Genomic DNA, 18,119 nt, shown 5'->3' with positions numbered 1-18,119 from the left:
AGAGAACATAATCAGTCAACTTACTGATGACGTTGCAACAAACGGTCCATTAAAATACAACTTGTGGTTGGACTGTATATATGGAAAGCCGTATCCATTCGAAGACGAAGTGAAGAAGTGTGCATTCAAGACATCGGCTGCAGTAATTTACAGTTCTGACGATGTGAAGCATACTGTTAAAAATGGTATCCGGAAACTCTGTCAAGAAGAGGAGGACTATGTCTGTAAAGGTTCTGGTTGGACTCTTTCTAGTGTAAACCGATTGGAGCTAAGAATTAGTCATTTCACGCCTATGCGGACCTAAATGATTATTATAATGTTAACTTTCGCAAGTGTTCGTGTAGTAAAGTAGAAATTATGTAATAAAGTTTATTTTGTGAAAGAACTTGTGTTGTTTTCTTTGTCGAACCTGCCACTATTAAGTATATTATGTTTATTATTTTTCATCTTCATTCCGAATCGTGCCAAGGGCCTAAGTCGACCTAATTAATCATTTAATTGTTTGCAAATTTATTTAATGAATTTGTAACTTTTTCCCGAATCTCTAGCAATATATTTACGACTTTTCCAAGGTGGTGGTGTTGATGGCTTTTAGGATGATGTTAGTAGAGGTTTTAAAGTCTCTTTAAGAATGTTGAACATGGTTTATTGAAATTATTATTATTTTACATAAAATTAAACATTATTGCATCGGTCGGGTATCGAACCAAGGACAGGAAGCGATCGAATCAATATTTAAATTAATGGGTGATTTATTTAATGAATTTTGAACTTTTTCCCGCATCTCTAGCTAAATAATTACGGATTTTCAAGATGGCGGCCAAATGACAATATGGCGGGTGTCACAGTAATAATAAATGATTACTGCACTCTAGCGGGTAAGAATTAAACTAACATGGTGTCAGCGCACTCTAGCCAATGATAACAAGATGGAGGTCTCCAGCAGACGAAGACAAGATGGCGGGCGTAACGAAACATGCTACAATTATATAATCCAAGATGGCGACCATAACGATACATGCTACAGTGGTTTATAAGTAATATTTTATTAAATTTCTATTATTTAATTCTATTATTTAATTTTTTTAATGATTTTTAAAATTTTTCCCGAATCTCTAGCATTAAAATTACGGATTTTCAAGATGGTGGACATGACGTCATACTACCTGATGGTATATGTGCATTGGTGAAAGTGGTGGGGGTCAGTCTACCTGCGTCCACTGTGAGAGAAGGATCGGTCGCCATTTTTAATTTTTTTTGCACTCGGGTTCGAACCGAGGACTCCGAACTCCGTGTCGTAAAAGTATATTTTTTATAAATATTTTATTAACATTTTATTAATTGAATTTTTTTAAAAGTTTTAAAAAAATTTCATTAAAATCGGATAATAAATAAAAAAGTTAAAGATGGCGGGCGTAACGGAAACTGCAACGGTGACGTCATCATCCAATATGACGTCGGAGGCTTATCTGCGGCTGTAGACATGGATGCTTAAGCCGCTATATGGACATTTCTAGCCACTGGGATTTTTAAGGACTAAAAACGGGAAATTTTCCCTCGAAATGGGAATTTTTCCCTCGAAAAGGGAATTTTTTTATTTTTTTATTTTTTCAGATTTTTTGGTGGAATGTTTTTCCACAAAAATGGAAATTTTGAGGAATTTTGGGCACATTTTGTCCAATTTTGGAGAATTTTGACACATTTTGCAGGTCAAATTCAAGGTCAAGGTCAAAGGTCAAGGTCACATCCATCCAAGATGGCCGCCGTGACGTCACAATCCAAGATGGCGGTCAGCTCCACAGGCTCCACACCCAGGACCCAGTCCCCGGATGCCCTATTATATACTACTCATACAGTCAATGATTAAAACAATACGCCTCCTCGCCGTGTCCCCAGTGCCTGCCGGAGATGGGAGAAGACGCGGCGGCCGGCTACACGTGCGTCTGCAGACCTGGGTTCTTCTCGCTCAGCCCTCGCTTCGGCTGGAGGTCGTTCTCCAGCCTCCATCTGGACCAAGTCGAGGATCTCGACATCTACAGGTGAGCACGCCGTCATGCCTTTTCTCGACTTTACTCAGGGTGTCCATAACCACACTGTGAAAATATTTCTGGATTTTTCCTGGACCTTTTAAAAATATATATTTCTTGCATGTTTTATACATATATACATACATGAGGGCTATTCATGAATGTAGCTCTATTTGGTCATTAAAAAAAATACAATCGTGAAAATAATATTTTAATGACAGATTTAGTTTACTGGATATTTATTTCGTATTTTCACATAATGGTCAGTAAGTTCAATGCACTTTTCATAACGCTACAATATTTTTTTTTTTTTAATTAACCTCTCTGCACAGAAATTTGCTTCCTGGGAATGGAACGAACGCTTGGGCCACAGGCATTATGGACTTCGAACACGAAATACGTGTAGCCTAGGTACAGGCGCTTAGTAAACATCTCCGGAAAACTTTTAAGCGATCTCCGTGTTCTCCGTATTTTTTCAGACAAAAAGGGCGTCATTTTTAGTTGGTTTAATGTAAGAGTGGGTCAACAATTACAGAAAAAATGACATAATTACGTGAGAAAATATGCTACAAAAATTTATACAAATCGCAGGGACGAACAATTTTTAATGTTTGATATCTAAGATCATTTCAGAGATAATCTCCACATTATTTTAGTTAATAGTCTCACACTTTTCATATTGAACGTGTGCCTATTAAGTGAAGTGAGGTGCAAAAAAAATGCAAGTTAGCAAAAAGTATTTGGTAAGAATTTTTCGTGATTTATGTCATCACTCAACACCAAATTATGGTGCTCTTCTTCAAAATATCTGGCATACAGACCCAAATTTTGGCGCACTCACATAAAAATAATCGTACAGCAACACGAAATTCTAACACACTAAAACGAAGTAAGGGAACATCGCCACAAAAACCATGGTACAATTGCAGAAAATAATATTAAACTGACGCCAAATTATGGTACAATTACACGAAAATAATGTTTCACAAGTGACACACATCAACGCACACTGACGCACGTCAACCCACAATCGACACCCAAAGACAAAATTTGCTTCAAGCAGCCATCCGTCAAGTACTTACTCCACAATTATTGGTCCCCTGCTTCAGCTTCAGCCTCTGAGACCCTGGACTGAACCCATATGTCTGCACTAACCGTGATGATGATGAGTTGATACTCATTCTGCGCTGCGGTCAACTGGTACAGCCTCTACATTTGTTTCACATTTAAATTTACAGTTAAGGCAATCTTGCGTTGTCGTTGAAATATTGCCACAACTGTCTTAATGACTATTGCTATAAAATAAATTTGTGTTACTAGCAACTTCATTGCAACCACAAAAAGTACCAATCTCCAATTGAACGAAATATATTTATAAAATAATTATAGGTATGTCACTAGTAATTAAATCAACATTAAATAAACATAACATTTAATAAACATAAGTATTTAAATTTTGTTGATATGTTGTTGGAGTCATTTCAACTAAATTTTTAAGAGATCTACGTTTAATTCGTGTCCGAGTTTCGTATTAAAAGTGTATTTGCAACATTCAAATTTGCTTGTTACACAGGTTAGATGTTACACATCTCTGGCGAGAGCTAAAATAGTCGCTCACACATTTTTTTTACTAGTGTCTGTCGATGAAATGAATGAAAACGTTTTTCCTTTTGCCATTATTTATAATTTTGGAGTAGGAAAAAATCCCTAATAATGGAAATTGTATTAAAAATATAATAAACTCTTCAATTAGAATCTGTAAGATCGAACATTTAATTTCATTTAAAAAATTCGCAAATATATATGGGGATTCTGCTGATTTTGCAGTAAGTTAAGATTCCCAATAAATTTCACTGATTCAATTAGCCATGGATAAAATATTTTGACGAATTAAACGTTTGTTATCCCTTATTTTAAATCACTGATCCATGTTAAATAGTGCATTCGTGTATATGAGCCTCAGACAGGTTTCACGACGGTAAAACTATACGGTTAATTAATGCCCGCTCAGTCCTTGGACACATCAGAAGTTCTTCGCTCGCGTTTTCACCATTTTAGAGTATTTTCAATGTCACTGATCCAACTTAATACAACCCTTTCATTCTACTTAAAAAAAACTTGGACGTACAAAAACCTACCCTACCTATAGTATTACATATTATTGCTATTACAGTGAAAATAACACGAGTGCTATGTCTCCTCGCGCGGTAGAAGTGAAACTTCACAAATAAGAGGAATAGGAAACTTAGAGCAATTGGTACTACAATATTGGAAAAAAGCGACATCATGCTTTGAAAATAGACCTTTAATGATGTGCAACAACTGAGCTCTCCGTAAACGGGATGTGGTAGGAGTAATTTTGTGAAAGCGACGGAAGTCGAATGGAACGGAAATGTGTAACTACGGTGCTGCCATCCGTGGAAGATGGCGCGAACTAAATTTCGCAAAACCAAAGGGAAAAATATATATTATTAACTGTTTAATGAATTTTTATAATACGGGAAGTATTTTAATAAAAATAGTTGTCGAAAATAAGGTACCAAGCCGTGGTTGAGTATTATTTCAAGTCTTTTCAACTTTCATGGGAGCCGTTTCATTATATTCATAGTTGACGTAACTTCTCCGGCAGCGAATTATAGCGGCGAGTGCGGAAACTACGTGTCATAGGCGTCAAGTTAAGAAATATAGTTGAAAACACAATTAGTATTTCGCGAAAAGATTTCGAGACTAGCTGAAAGTCAAAACTCTGTAGCATTGACTGTGTTTCGTGATTGGGTGAGTTTCTTTAAGGTATGTGTCGAGTGTTACAACACCAACCACAGTAATACAGTACGGAAGCAAACGTGTCCTGAGTGGCTCGGTCAAATAAGGCAACGACTTCTCTCGCAGACGGCCGCCAATCACAAGGAAGAAACCGCTTTTGCGGGTATGCTTTGTTGCAGTCTAATAGGCGTTCAGATTATTTCGCGAAAAATGCCTGGCCCTAACAATTAATTTATATTCATCCCGCTCGGCATTATTTTTAAGAATTTTACGTTATATTTCGTGTCCGAGTTTTGTATTGTAAGTGTATTTGCAACATGTAAATTTGCTTGTTACACAGGTTAGATGTTACACATCTCTGACTAGTACTTAAATACTCGCTCAAATATTTTTGTTTACTAGTGTCTGTCGATGACTTGAATGGAAACTAAGAATTAATGAATGAATTTTTGACAGCTTAAATATGATTCATAATTCTGTTGGAAAGGTCTGTACAAATGTCAGAATGCTAACGCTAACACCGGATACAACTTCAGAGTTGAGAGTTTAGAATTGCGAATTACAAGTGCCAAAGTATGTAGAAATATGCAAAAAGGTTTGCAAAAGTATCGGAAAGTATACAAAATCATACGCTGCTGTTGCAATCTGTAACCAGCTTGAAAGATGTTTCAGATCGAAACTTTTTTTTCTTTTAAAAAATTCCGCACCATCGAGTACGTATTATTATTTCCATACTTACGTTAACATGCGTTAAACACGTTAACTTCGTCACATACTCACTTCCGTTACCGTGTGATTATGAAATTGCTCTGCCAGCTGTAATATAATAATAAAAGTTTCTCTTCAAAAGTACGAAGTACGAACGCGGATATTGTTTGACGTGACGTCTAATAAATCGATGAACGCCGGCTGCACGCACGAAAAAGTGTACCGTAACGCACATTGTCCCGGTACGCGGTGTCCCGTTACGCTCATTGTACGCTTGCGCCGCATCTATCTCTCTTCCACACCCATTCGTTTCCTACTTTTCCTATCATCGTCCTATCCTTAACAGAATAACACAGATTGGAAGAAGTTAAATAGCAAACATATATAAAAGTTATAGTTAAAATAATCTCTTCGTTAATGTTATAAACATATTTGAATTAATGAGTGCAAATAAAAGTAAATTTATCAATTAAATTGTAGATTTCATTTCACTCCTTCTTTGTATGCATACAAAATAGTGATAATTCAATAAAAATGATCCAATTTTATTCATAAAAGTATGCAATAATTTCATTAATGTTTTGTTATGACGTTGTCACGTTAAACTATCGTCCGTAGACTGACTTTACAGACAACCAATTTTTTGTTTCGGGTGTCGGACTCTGGGTAAGTGAAACTGCAGGCTCCCCATTCGCAAACCAGCAGGTGTGCGCGCGTGGTAATTGGGCCCACCAGCTCCAACAGTTACGTGTTAATTAACACGCCCGCGCTTTATCCGTGCGGAGAGAAAGGTTGCAAACGGAGGGATGGGTGGGGCTAATTAGCCCATTCTGAATCCGGATTGGCACACGTCCGACATTGGTTAGGGGGGGGGGGGACATGACTATGTTTGAATCGGCTTTATTTGTTTCGGTGTCAGCGACTTCACTGTTAGAAATTACAGGAAGTTTACGGACTTTTCAAAAGGCATATTCTTCTCTTCAAATAAACGAAATGTTCTTCGTAATTTCAGATGAATTTCTTTTCGTAGAAATTACGCTGTAATTTCCAATTCCAATCTATAGTCTTCCATTTAAAAATGGTAAATGCATACGCCGAAAAAATGACCGTGTTTTCACACGAGCCTTACTAATTTTTTTTATTGTTTTGGCTAATACATCCAGATTTGTCTTGGGTGTCCATGTTCAATGCAGATGAACTTTGTACCCGTAAATTTACGAAGATAACGATACGCAAAGACAGAGAAAGTTCACGGATTCATTTCGCGATATGCTGAAATGCAAATAATTGTACCTTTATGCAACTTCGGCTATTGGTTCACTGTTAACCTGGAGGACTGTGGGCCAATTATAGACCCTCAGTCAAAGCAGTATCGAATCACGAGTCTCCCAATTGAGACGCCTCACAAGTCAGCAGCCAATGAACAGGTGACGTTTGCCCGAGTATGCACAGGATCGTGGAGTCTATCCCGGAGGTCATTGAAAGCGCGAATTTTTCAGGTCCCTAACGATACGTTATGAAGATCCGGGATATTTTTTTACCAGCGTTCTTCATAAATTTAAGTTGGGAATTTTGAACAGTGTATCTGCTAAGGGTTCATCGTGGAACACTGTCCCCAACAACGGGAGAACAGAGTGGGATTCCATTAGTTAACGTACAACGCAACATGCTAACTTAAGTTCCTTTACTTTCGGATGATTTAATTTTGTTACTTTAAAATTCAGTAATTTTTTATCTGTGTACCACGTTACATGCAGAATGATAAGTAAATTTCACAAAAACATTTTGTGAAGTCGATTATAAAAAAGTTAAAAGACAACACGTGTACAGAGGATTAATTATACTTAGAGACCGGAAAAATTCGCGATTTCATTTCGCAATAGGCTAGATTCCAAATGTGTTTAACTTTTTTCTGCTTCAGTGATTTTACCACAGGTTGTCTGAAGAACCCAGAGCCATTGAATAATCCTCAACGAAAGAAGTATCGATACAAAAGTACTCTAGTTAATAGGTTTCACGAGCAGAGCAATGAGCAGATGTAATTTGTCCGAGTGCATGGAGGATCTTGGAGTCTATCCTGTAGGTCATTGAATTCGCGAATTTTTCCGGTCCTACACAGTGGAGTCTACCCTAGAGGTCATGGAACCCGGGAAATGTTCCTGTCCCTGCTGGAGGAAAGACGGAGCTTCCATACCGCGCCCCGGCATAGGCTACGCTAGTATTTGAAATGTTTCCTGACCTCTACATTGGCGCCCGCGGACTGACGTCACGAGACAAGCTGACTGTCGCTGCTGCAGCCACGGGCGCGACACCAATAGGCGGAAATGTGGCCACGAAAAATGCTGTGCAGTTGAGAAATGCAAACATTAAAAATTAGGTTTTAAATATGAGAAAAAATTTCTTAAACATGATATAAATTAAAAACAATTGTAAGTGTCGTATAACAGCCGGAGCTGCCCCAGAATTAGGAGTGTGGATTGGGATGGGGTCAATATCAACCGACCTCTGACATCATGGCGGCCATCATAGATGACCTTGACCTTCATAATTCCTCAAAAATGACTTAAAATTCATCAAAATTCTTATAATTTCCTTATTTCAAGGGGACACATTTCCTTAAAAATGTCCTCATTCAGGCTTAAATTACCCATGGGAAAGCCTCCAATAAGCTTCTTGAAGGGAGCTTTGAATTTGACCTTGACCTCAGCTATCACTGTACCACTTTTCTTTACAGTCGCCATCTGAAAATCCGGAATTTATGCTAGAAATTGGATGAAAAAAATTTACTTTAAAAAATTATATTTAAAATACTAATAAAAACTTTTGCCGTCTTGAATTATTATGTCCCATTTCACTTGTCATTACGGCGACCATATTGAAAATCTGTAATTATTATCCTATTTTAACGGGAAATTTTTTTAATTTAACAAAATATTCATTGGATTTAATTTTATTTAAAAACGCACATGCATCATGCAGTCCTCGGTTCGAACCAGGCGAGGTCATTCGATTAAAAAAAAGTTGACGGATCCTTCCTCCACGGAAGCCACCGGCAGACTGACCTCCCACCACTAATGCCGAGGCGGATACAAAGTTCAGTCAGTTTTATGTCATGGCAGCCATCTTGGGTCCGCCAACTTGACTTGTTGTCTGGTGGAGGTCGTCATCTCATTTTCGTCTGCTGGATAACACTGTCGCCTTATTAGATTTTTTTGCCCGATAGAGCGCAGTAATATTAATTTCTGTGTCGTCCGCCATCTTGTAAGCCGTCTTGTACACCATCTTGTATTTCTGTAAATTTTAAGCTATAAAATTGGAAAAAATAAAAAAAGATTAAAAATATTAATTGTTAAAATAATGATTGATTGATCTATAGCCTCCCTCAGATCAATCGTTGCTAATTGCAAAATAAATATAATTTAATTACAATTACCAAATAGACAGTTTCAAGAAAAAAAATTATTACAGAAATTCTACAAGTACAAAAAAATAAATGAAATTAGAAACGTTTATCGATGTCTACAGGCTTCTTATAAGGTGAAGCGAGTCCTTTGCATGCCTTGACATGTGTTTTCAGGACATCTCCACATGACAGTCGATTAACCAGTGACGTCCAAATGGTGGTCAGGTACACGTATATTCAACGGCCAGGAACGCATGTCTAGTAGGTGGCCAGCCACATCCAGGTGGTAGCTAGACGCAACCAGTAGGCTTTGTTAATCGAATGACCTCGTCTGGTTCGAACCGAGAACTGTATGTCGCATGTGCGTTTTTTTTAAATAAAATTTAATCAAATGAATTTTTTATTAAATTAAAAAATTTTATTGTTAAAATCGGATAATAATTACAGATTTTCAATATGGCGGCCGTAATTATAAGTGCAATGGGACTTCATAATTCAAGATGGTAATAAATTCCGGGTTTTCAGTTGGCGACCGTAAAGAAAAGTGCTACGGGGACGGCCGAGGTCAAGATCAAAGCTCCCATGGGTAATTCAAGCCTCAATGGGTACACTCCAGTAGGTGGTCAAACAAATCCAGTCAGTAGCCAAGAGTTATTTCCCGTCGTTACTCGGCGACCATTTTAAACAGTTCATGCACGAAATAACTTAATACGCATATGCCGAACCATTTCGAAAATTTTCCCGAGTTTCTAAAAATTAATTAAGTACAAATTTCTAAGATGGCATCCAAATTTCAAGATGGTGGACGGCGCAGTAATAAATGAATAATACTGCATTCTAGTGGACAAAATTAATTAAACCAGCATGGCGGTAGCACACTCTAGCAGACGTTAAACAAGATATTGGTCTCCAGCAGACGAAAACAGAGATGGCGGACATGATTTCATACTAGCTGGCGATATGTACCTTGGCATTTGTGGTGGGAGGTTATTCTGCCGACGGCTTCCGTGGAGGAAGTATTGGTAACCATTTTTATATATTTTCCCTAACCGTGTTTGAACCGAGGACTCCAAACTCCACGACGTAAATGCGTTTTTAAATTAATATTTTATTAAAATATTATTAATTAATTTTTTAATTATTAATTTTTAATATTTTCCCAATTTCTAGCATAAAATTTATAAATTTTCAAGGTGGTGGCCGTAACAAAAATTGCAATGTTCTATAATCCAAGATGGTGGCTGTAACAAAAAGTGCAACAATTATGTCATACACATCGAAGGTGGCGCGCGTAACGAAACATGCAACGTTTCTTGAATCCATGATGACTACCACGGCGATATGTGCAACTATGTTTTTTTAAATAATTTTTATTAAAATTTTCAAAATTACATTTTTCAAGGAAGTTCGGAACATTTCCCGAGTTTCTGGCATAAAAATTACGGATTTTCAAAATGGCGGCCGTAACGATTATTGCAACATTAGGGAGTTGGGCATTCGATTATTAGATTAAGAAAATTTCTAGAAAACATAATGGCGGAATTCAAAGTGGCAGAAAGTTCTAGACATCAAAATGGCGGATCCAAGATGGCGGATTAGATATGACGGATCCCAGATAGCCGCAGGGTTCGAGGTCATATGTCAAGGTAAAGCTCATCCAAGATGGCCGCCGTGACGTCACAATCCAAGTTGGCGTTCGGCACCAAGCACACCGCAGCCATAGAAGCCAGTCCTAGTACCCTCAATTATGTAGTACTACTTCTCTAGCCTCTGAATTGTCCATATCTGTTCAGATTTAGTTTTCAGTTTTGCTACCGCTTACGACTCGATGTGTTGCGGGCGCCCGTTACGATGGTTCTATTGAGGTGGTTACTGCGGTCGATGACGTCACTCTTCTACGACCAACCCCTCCTCCCCCCCTCTCCAATGGCATGGCGTCACCCTCTCTCTTGGGCGACATGCAACAAGCAACGACTGCTTGAAGGCAAGTCCACCTGGCCGGTCCTCAGCAGGCGGACAGCCCGGCCTGCTCTTGGTAGTCCCTCAGCTGCGGCCGACCGCAATCCAGTCTGCTCGTCTGCAACTGTGTCCCGTCGGCGGTCGCACAGCGAGACTGTTCGCTTGCCGCAGACTCTATTGTTTCAATTTGGTTTGTATTTCATTCATATTTCTTTCGCTTCAGATTATTTCGATTGTGATCACTTTGATCTGAAGAGATAGGTTAACATTTTAATGAATTTTAAATGAACTGAAACCTTATTTACTAAACAAAATTAATTGACAATATAAGTAGAGACCGGAAAAATTCGCGGTTTAATTTCGCGATAGGCTAGAATCCAAATGTGTTAAACTATTTGCTGCTTCAGTGATTGGACCACAGGTTGTCTGAAGGAATCAGAGCCAATGAATAATCCTCAACGAAAGAAGTATCCAATCAAAAGCATTCTAGTTAATACGTGTCACGAGTCAGTAGCCAATGAGCAGATGTAATTTGTCCGAGTGCATAGAGGATCTTGGATTCCATCTTGTAGGTCATTGAATTCGCAAATTGTTCATGTCCCTAAATATAAATGAAATGAAATGTACCAAAACATAATGAAATGAAGTGAAACAACCTGAAATAGACTCGAAAGAAACCAATTGTTATGAAATAAACGATTTTAAAAAAACTAATTTCAATGAAACAATTTTAGAATTGTTACGAAATAAACTAAAGAATAGAACTGAACTGTAATGAACTGTGACTTAAATCAAACATATATGAAAGTAAAAACCAACAAAATAATCTGTAACGAAACAAATGGAAATGAAATAATACAAACAAATGAAACAAAATAAATTGAATCCTAACGTATCAAACACAATGAATTTAAACAATATAAATGAAATGTACTTAAATGGACTGAAAAAAAGGGGGTTGTCTGTAAAGTCGGTGTATGGACGATAATTTTACGTTATAACGTCATAAGAAAACATTGATAAAAATTTGCATACTTTTTAATTTTCAAATATTATTTACAGATTTTGCAAATTTAATTTAAACGATTTGTTTATATATAATCACGAGCATTGGTTAAAATGCCCGCCTTAACCCGTTTCATATTATAGAAGATTGTCTCGCACGGTGGTTGGCCGGTTCTTGCACGCTCGGCTCAGGCAGAACGTGACAATTTTTCGTACGTGCAGCTGGCGTTCATCGATTTATAAGTAGGGACCGGAAAAATTCGCGAATTCATTTCGCAATAGGCTAAAATACAAATAGTTATACCTCAGTGCTGCCTCTGCTATTGGCTCACAACTCACCTGGATGACTCTGGGCCAATGAGAAACATCCGACCAAAGCTTAATCGAATCACAGGCTGCTACTTTGGGACGTCTCACAAGACAGCAGCCAATTAATGGGTGACATTTGACCGTGTGTACGTAGAACTATGGAGCTTATCCTGCAGGTCATTGAACCCGCGAATTTTTCCGGTCCCTATTTTTAAGACGTTATCACGTCAATAAATGAAAAATGAAGTATTGTGCCGCAGCTATTTGCTGGACTCGTGGTCCATGTGCCAGACCCGAGCATCGAACCAAAGGGCCCGCGAGGGCCGCCCGCTGCCGTTTGTTCATGCGGGGATGTCTGTGGAAAAAGGATGATACTGGGTTACTTCTAAGGTGTTGGTAAATATTTATTTGGCAGTCCACGAGCACACTTGCAGCGCGCATGCGTCGTGGCCAGCGCTACCGACTCGCGTCACTACCCGCGTCATTCCACTGGCGCTACCTTCAAACAGCCCATGTGACCGCGCCATTCGGGGCGCGTGTGCCTGCGCACTGGACGGCTACATTGGTGTGCTGGTGACTCAGTTGAGACGCCTGACATGCCGGCAGCCAATGAACGTGTGACCTTGTAGAGGATCGTGGAAAGTCTCTCTCTCTCTCTCTCTCTCTCTCTCTCTCTCTCTCTCTCTCTCTCTATGTATGTATATATATACATACATACTCTATATATACATACACCTGACAAAAACTCAAACAACCACGAAAAGTTTTAACACACAACTGGTCTGGAAATGTTTCCCGGTAAAAAAAATATATGTATGGCCCTGATGATGATATTTGACCAGAGACCGGAAATATTCGTGGATTGATAAAATTTAAATAACTATACCTTCGTGATGATTCTGCTATTAGTTCATTTTTTTATCTGGAGGACTGTGAGCCAATTAGAGACGCTCAATCCAAGAAGTATCAAATCACCGGTCATTCGAGTTGAGACGCCTGACATGTCAGCAGCCAATGAACGTGTGGCGATGTAGAGAATCGTAGAGAATATCCTGGAGGTCATTGAAACCGGGCAATTTTCCAGTCAGTATCTTTGAATTCCAGGTTCAGTACATGCTAAAAATACCCTGAATTCAATGAAAATATTTTTTTAAGTCTACGCAAATTTAACAGGCCTTTAAGGGAGGAAGCAATAAATAATGGAGTGGTTAAAATTAAACATATTGTGTCGATAAAAAATGATTCAATAAAAGCTATGTGAAAAAAATGTGAGTGTTTCAGTACTCGCCAGTTATGTGTAAACATCGAACTTTGGAAACGAATAATTTAATGTGTACTTATGATAAATATACCTTTATAATACAAAATTCGGACACGATAATTAACGTAGTATTCTTTGAAATAATGCCCAGTCTGATAAATATAGGTAAATTGTGTTTTCAACTATCCTTCTTGACACCAATCACTAGAGACCGGAAAAATTCGCGGGTTCAATGACCTCCAGGATGAACTCTATAGTTCTACGTACACTCGGTCAAATGCCACCCACTCATTGGCTGCTGTCTTGTGAGACGTCCAAACGTAGCAGCCTCTGATTCGATACAGCTTTGGTTGGGTGTTTCTCAATGGCTCAAAGTCATCCAGGTGAGTTGTGAGCCAATAGTAGAGGAAGCACTGAGGTATAACGATTTGTATTTTAGCCTATCGCGGAATGAACTCGCGAATTTTTCCGTTCTCTACTCATAGCATGTTTAATCATACACTTGGTTTTAAGTCCGAGCAATTCAAAACACTTAAGTGTATTAAAAATCTCGGAAACATTGTACGTAAACTTGATCATTTACAACCTTACTCCCAACTTGACTACAACACTCGAGTTATTAAAAATACTTAGAAATAGTTTAAAAAAACTAATTTACTATAAATTATAATTCATCACTCAAGTTATATAATAAATTTATTTATATGTATCTTACAAAAAATTGTGGTTTTTTTAACTTTAAAATAAAGGCATGATAACTTATTTATCATCATATTTTTGAAACCGTTTCGGGTATCAATAATGCCATGTGATTTTCGCGAAAAAAAATCTGAACCCCCATTAGACCGAGCTATCCTTGTGTTTGCCGGCCTTCTGAAAAAGATGCCACTGTCTTATCTGATGGGACCAGTCAGAACGCGTTGGCTTCCGCACTGAAAGGCATGATTATTGTACTAATATTCAGCATGTACCTCAAGACACTCAACCAGTACGAAACACCGACGATGCTACAGTGTTTTAACTCTCAGCTAGTCACGAAATATTATTTGACGTGACGTCTAATAAATCGATGAACGCCGGCTGCACTAACGAAAAAGTGTCCCGTTACGCTCATTGTACGCTTGCGCCGCATCTATTTCTCTTCCACCCGATTGGAACAACTATCGATTTAACTTTTTCGAGGCACATTAACTTGAAACAATCCCATTTGTTTCCTACTTTTCCTATCATCGTACTATCCTTAACAGAATAACACAGATTGGAAGAAGTTAAATAGCGAACATGCATAAAAGTTATAGTTAAAATAATCTTTTCGTTATAATAATAAACATATTTGAATTAATGAGTGTAAATAAAAGTAAATTTATCAATTAATTTGTAGATTTAATTTCACTCCTTCTTTGTATCCATACAAAATAGTGATAATTCAATAAAAATGATTCAATTTTATTCATAAAAGTATGCAATAATTTCATCCATGTTTTTATGACGTTGTCATGTTAAACTATCATCCATAAACCGACTTTACAGACAACCAATTTTTTGCAAAAATACATACACCTAGATATAATTAAGAACTAAAAAATATTGGGATTACTATCTAAAACTTGTTTCAATTTCAGGTTTGAGTTGAAAAATTTAATTATAGACGAACATACAAAACACTATAAAGTTAGTTTGAGTTTAGGTAAAATTTTCTAACAGGAAATTATTTCATACATAAATATTTGTAATCACAGACATAATTATATATTTAATTTCTACAATTGATTAATTAAATTTACGTCTGTATTTCCACTGATAGAATGAAAAATAATTTATATGTTGACCAAAAATGTTTGGTAGTGTAGACTCTCCCAAAAATTTTGTTTAAAAAAAAATTAAGTAAGTGGCTTATTGGTGATCGCAAAATGTTGTACGAAGCAAATGGCTTCTTTGAGACTACAGAATTACTAAATGTTTAACCATTTAATATTTCTTCAGGTATTTTCTGAAAAGATAGATTTGTGGCAGCCTATATATACATACATATATACACATTGTGTAATACATATATAACTTCCCGAATGTATTAATAATTTTAAAATTTTGAATTCATAAAAAATCTGGAACTAGCAAAATATAATTACATGGTGGTCAAAGCAGAGCTTTAAGATTAAGTGGTTCGGGTTGTAAGGGATTTTACAAGCACCATGTCACAGATTTCAGTAACTAGGCTTCCATATTACATTTCACGTCTTAGCGTAGGAAAAGGGTTTTCGGAAAGGATGTGGAGGGGGGGGGGGGTTGATGTTGGGCGAGAGATTCAAAGTTCCTCGAACTGGAATCCCTCTCGCAGAAATACTCCCTCGACCACTAACTGCAGATATTATTAGGCCTCGTGTATTACGATCTTGGAGTCCAGCCAAATGTGTGTTTCCCGGAAGGAGTAAACTTAAGGGGACATTGAGCTAAAGCGGAAACTATTCCCCGGCCATCAACACTTATTAATAGCTAGAGATCTAGAATAATTCACCAATTCATTTCGCGATACGCTTAAATTCAAATAATTATACCTGATGATTCACACCCTATTGTGCAATCAGAAATTAAGGAGGGTTCAGGTCTCCTTCAGTTCTTAGCCTTAACCTGAAGTAGAAAACTATATGAAATCTCAATAAATTATTTCAAGAAAATAACAATGTTAAATAGTTAATGTAAAAAAGTATATATTTTTTTGGTTAGTTCAATTCTTACACATAAGCCCCTTATGTACAAACATATCTTTTAAACACATGTCTAACCCAAGCATAGTGTTTGTCTGAAATATGTAGCTGTAAAATTTAAGAAATAGTTCCTATTGTAGCCGTTACCATGGTGCAGCTTCTAAAAATTTTTTATACAATTTTTCATTTCATGGTTCGTAGAACCCAAAACCATCAACTCAAAAGTTTATTTATATCACAAATTGGTGGACATCTTTAAAAATATACGAAACCTGTTTGATTTTAGAGAAAAAAATTGTGAGCGAGTCTATCAATACTATATCTCACGTAAGTAACGAGAAAATTCATTTGTTTTTTTCAAGTTTCAAGTACCTACACTTATAACACAAAACCGGGACACGAAATTTAATTAGTATTATTTTTAATAATGCCGATCATAATAAAGAAAATACACAGATCGTGTTTTCAACTACATTTCTGGACGCGAAAAACGCGTAGTTTCCGTACAGGACATTATAAATCGCTGCTGGAGCAGCTACGTCGACTAATGAATATCTTTGACGTGATAAGGTCTAATAAATCGATGAACGCCGGCTGCACGCACGAGAAAGTGTCCCGTAACGCGCATTGTCCCATTACGCTGTGTCCCGTTACGCTCATTGTACGCTTGCGCCGCATCTATCTCTCTTCCACTCGATTGGAACAACCATCGATTTGACATTTTCGAGGCACATTAAACTTGAAACACTCCCATTCGTTTCCTACTTTTCCTATCATCGTCCTATCCTTAACATAATAACACAGATTGGAAGAAGTTAAATAGCAAACATGCATAAAAGTTATAGTTAAAATATTCTCTTCGTTAAAGTAATAAACATATTTGCATTAATGAGTGCAAATCAAAGTAAATTTATCAATTGAATTGTAGATTTCATTTCACTCCTTCTTTGTATCCATACAAAATAGTGATAATTCAATAACAATTATAAAATTTTATTCATAAAAGTATGCAATAATTTAATCAAAGTTTTGTTATGACGTTGTCACGTTAAACTATCGTCCGTAAAACGACTTTAACGACAACCAATTTATATATATATATATATATATATATATATATATATATATTAGAAAGCCGAAATTTCCAAATTTATAAAAAAAATGTACTAAAATTAAAGCAAAAAAAAAAGACTTGAAAAAATACAAAATCCGAGCTTTGAACCTGGTTTTCGACAAGGAATTTTATTAAAATACTGCCAATATTGTTAAAATTAATTACCTGCTCATACGAAAACCTCTGTCTTTGTGAACTTTGTTCCGCGCCATCCACCACAGATGGCAGCAACGCAGTTGTTACACGTTTCCGTTCCTTCACTCTCGTCACATTCACGAAATTATTTCCATCAAAATGCCGTATATCGAGAACTACATAATATGTTTCACATCAGAAACTAATATCGTGCTTTTATTCCAAGAAGATTCACTTATCTAGAATCACGAAGAAGCCCTTGTTCGTGAGGGATGCATTCTTAGACGAAAAGTTCGGAAAAAAATACCGTGGATGTATAAGGCTTTGCAGGCTCGGATCCATTTGGCGCTAAGACTCAGGTCGCCATGAGTGAAGCGATCCGTCATTGGCTCGGGTTACGGCGTGATCGCCCGATCCTTCCCCTTCCATCACCAGCCTGTCACGTGGACAAAAAAAATAAACCCTTCATCCCTAACGTATGCCAATGCTCTAACCTTCCACTAACGCACTTATATGGTATTAATGCGTAACGTCTTAGCTCTCGGTAATACGGCGTTTGATAAGAGTAATGACGTAAATGGAACGGAAGTCACGGGGAACGTAAATGTGTAGAGACTGGAAAAATTCGCGAATTCATTTCGCGATAGGCTGAAATAAAAATAGTTATACATCAGTGCTGCCTCTGCTATTGGCTCACAACTCACCTGGATGACTCTGGGCCAATGAGAAA

At 37.3% G+C, this 18,119-nt stretch overlaps 1 protein-coding gene across 1 annotated transcript in view; it reads left to right on the top strand.

Annotated features, from left to right (window-relative positions):
- LOC134540951 (probable G-protein coupled receptor 179) overlaps nt 1-18,119 on the top strand; it is a 247,960-nt gene that overhangs the window by 52,934 nt on the left and 176,907 nt on the right. Inside the window, exon 3 of the mRNA XM_063384039.1 lies at nt 1,897-2,039. Coding sequence (XP_063240109.1) covers nt 1,897-2,039 — 143 coding nt within the window. The remainder of the gene's footprint in view (nt 1-1,896; nt 2,040-18,119) is intronic.

This window comes from Bacillus rossius, chromosome 17, assembly GCF_032445375.1.
Source record: "Bacillus rossius redtenbacheri isolate Brsri chromosome 17, Brsri_v3, whole genome shotgun sequence".
NCBI classification, from domain to species: domain Eukaryota; kingdom Metazoa; phylum Arthropoda; class Insecta; order Phasmatodea; family Bacillidae; genus Bacillus; species Bacillus rossius.
This window is presented reverse-complemented; position numbering and strand designations above follow the sequence as displayed.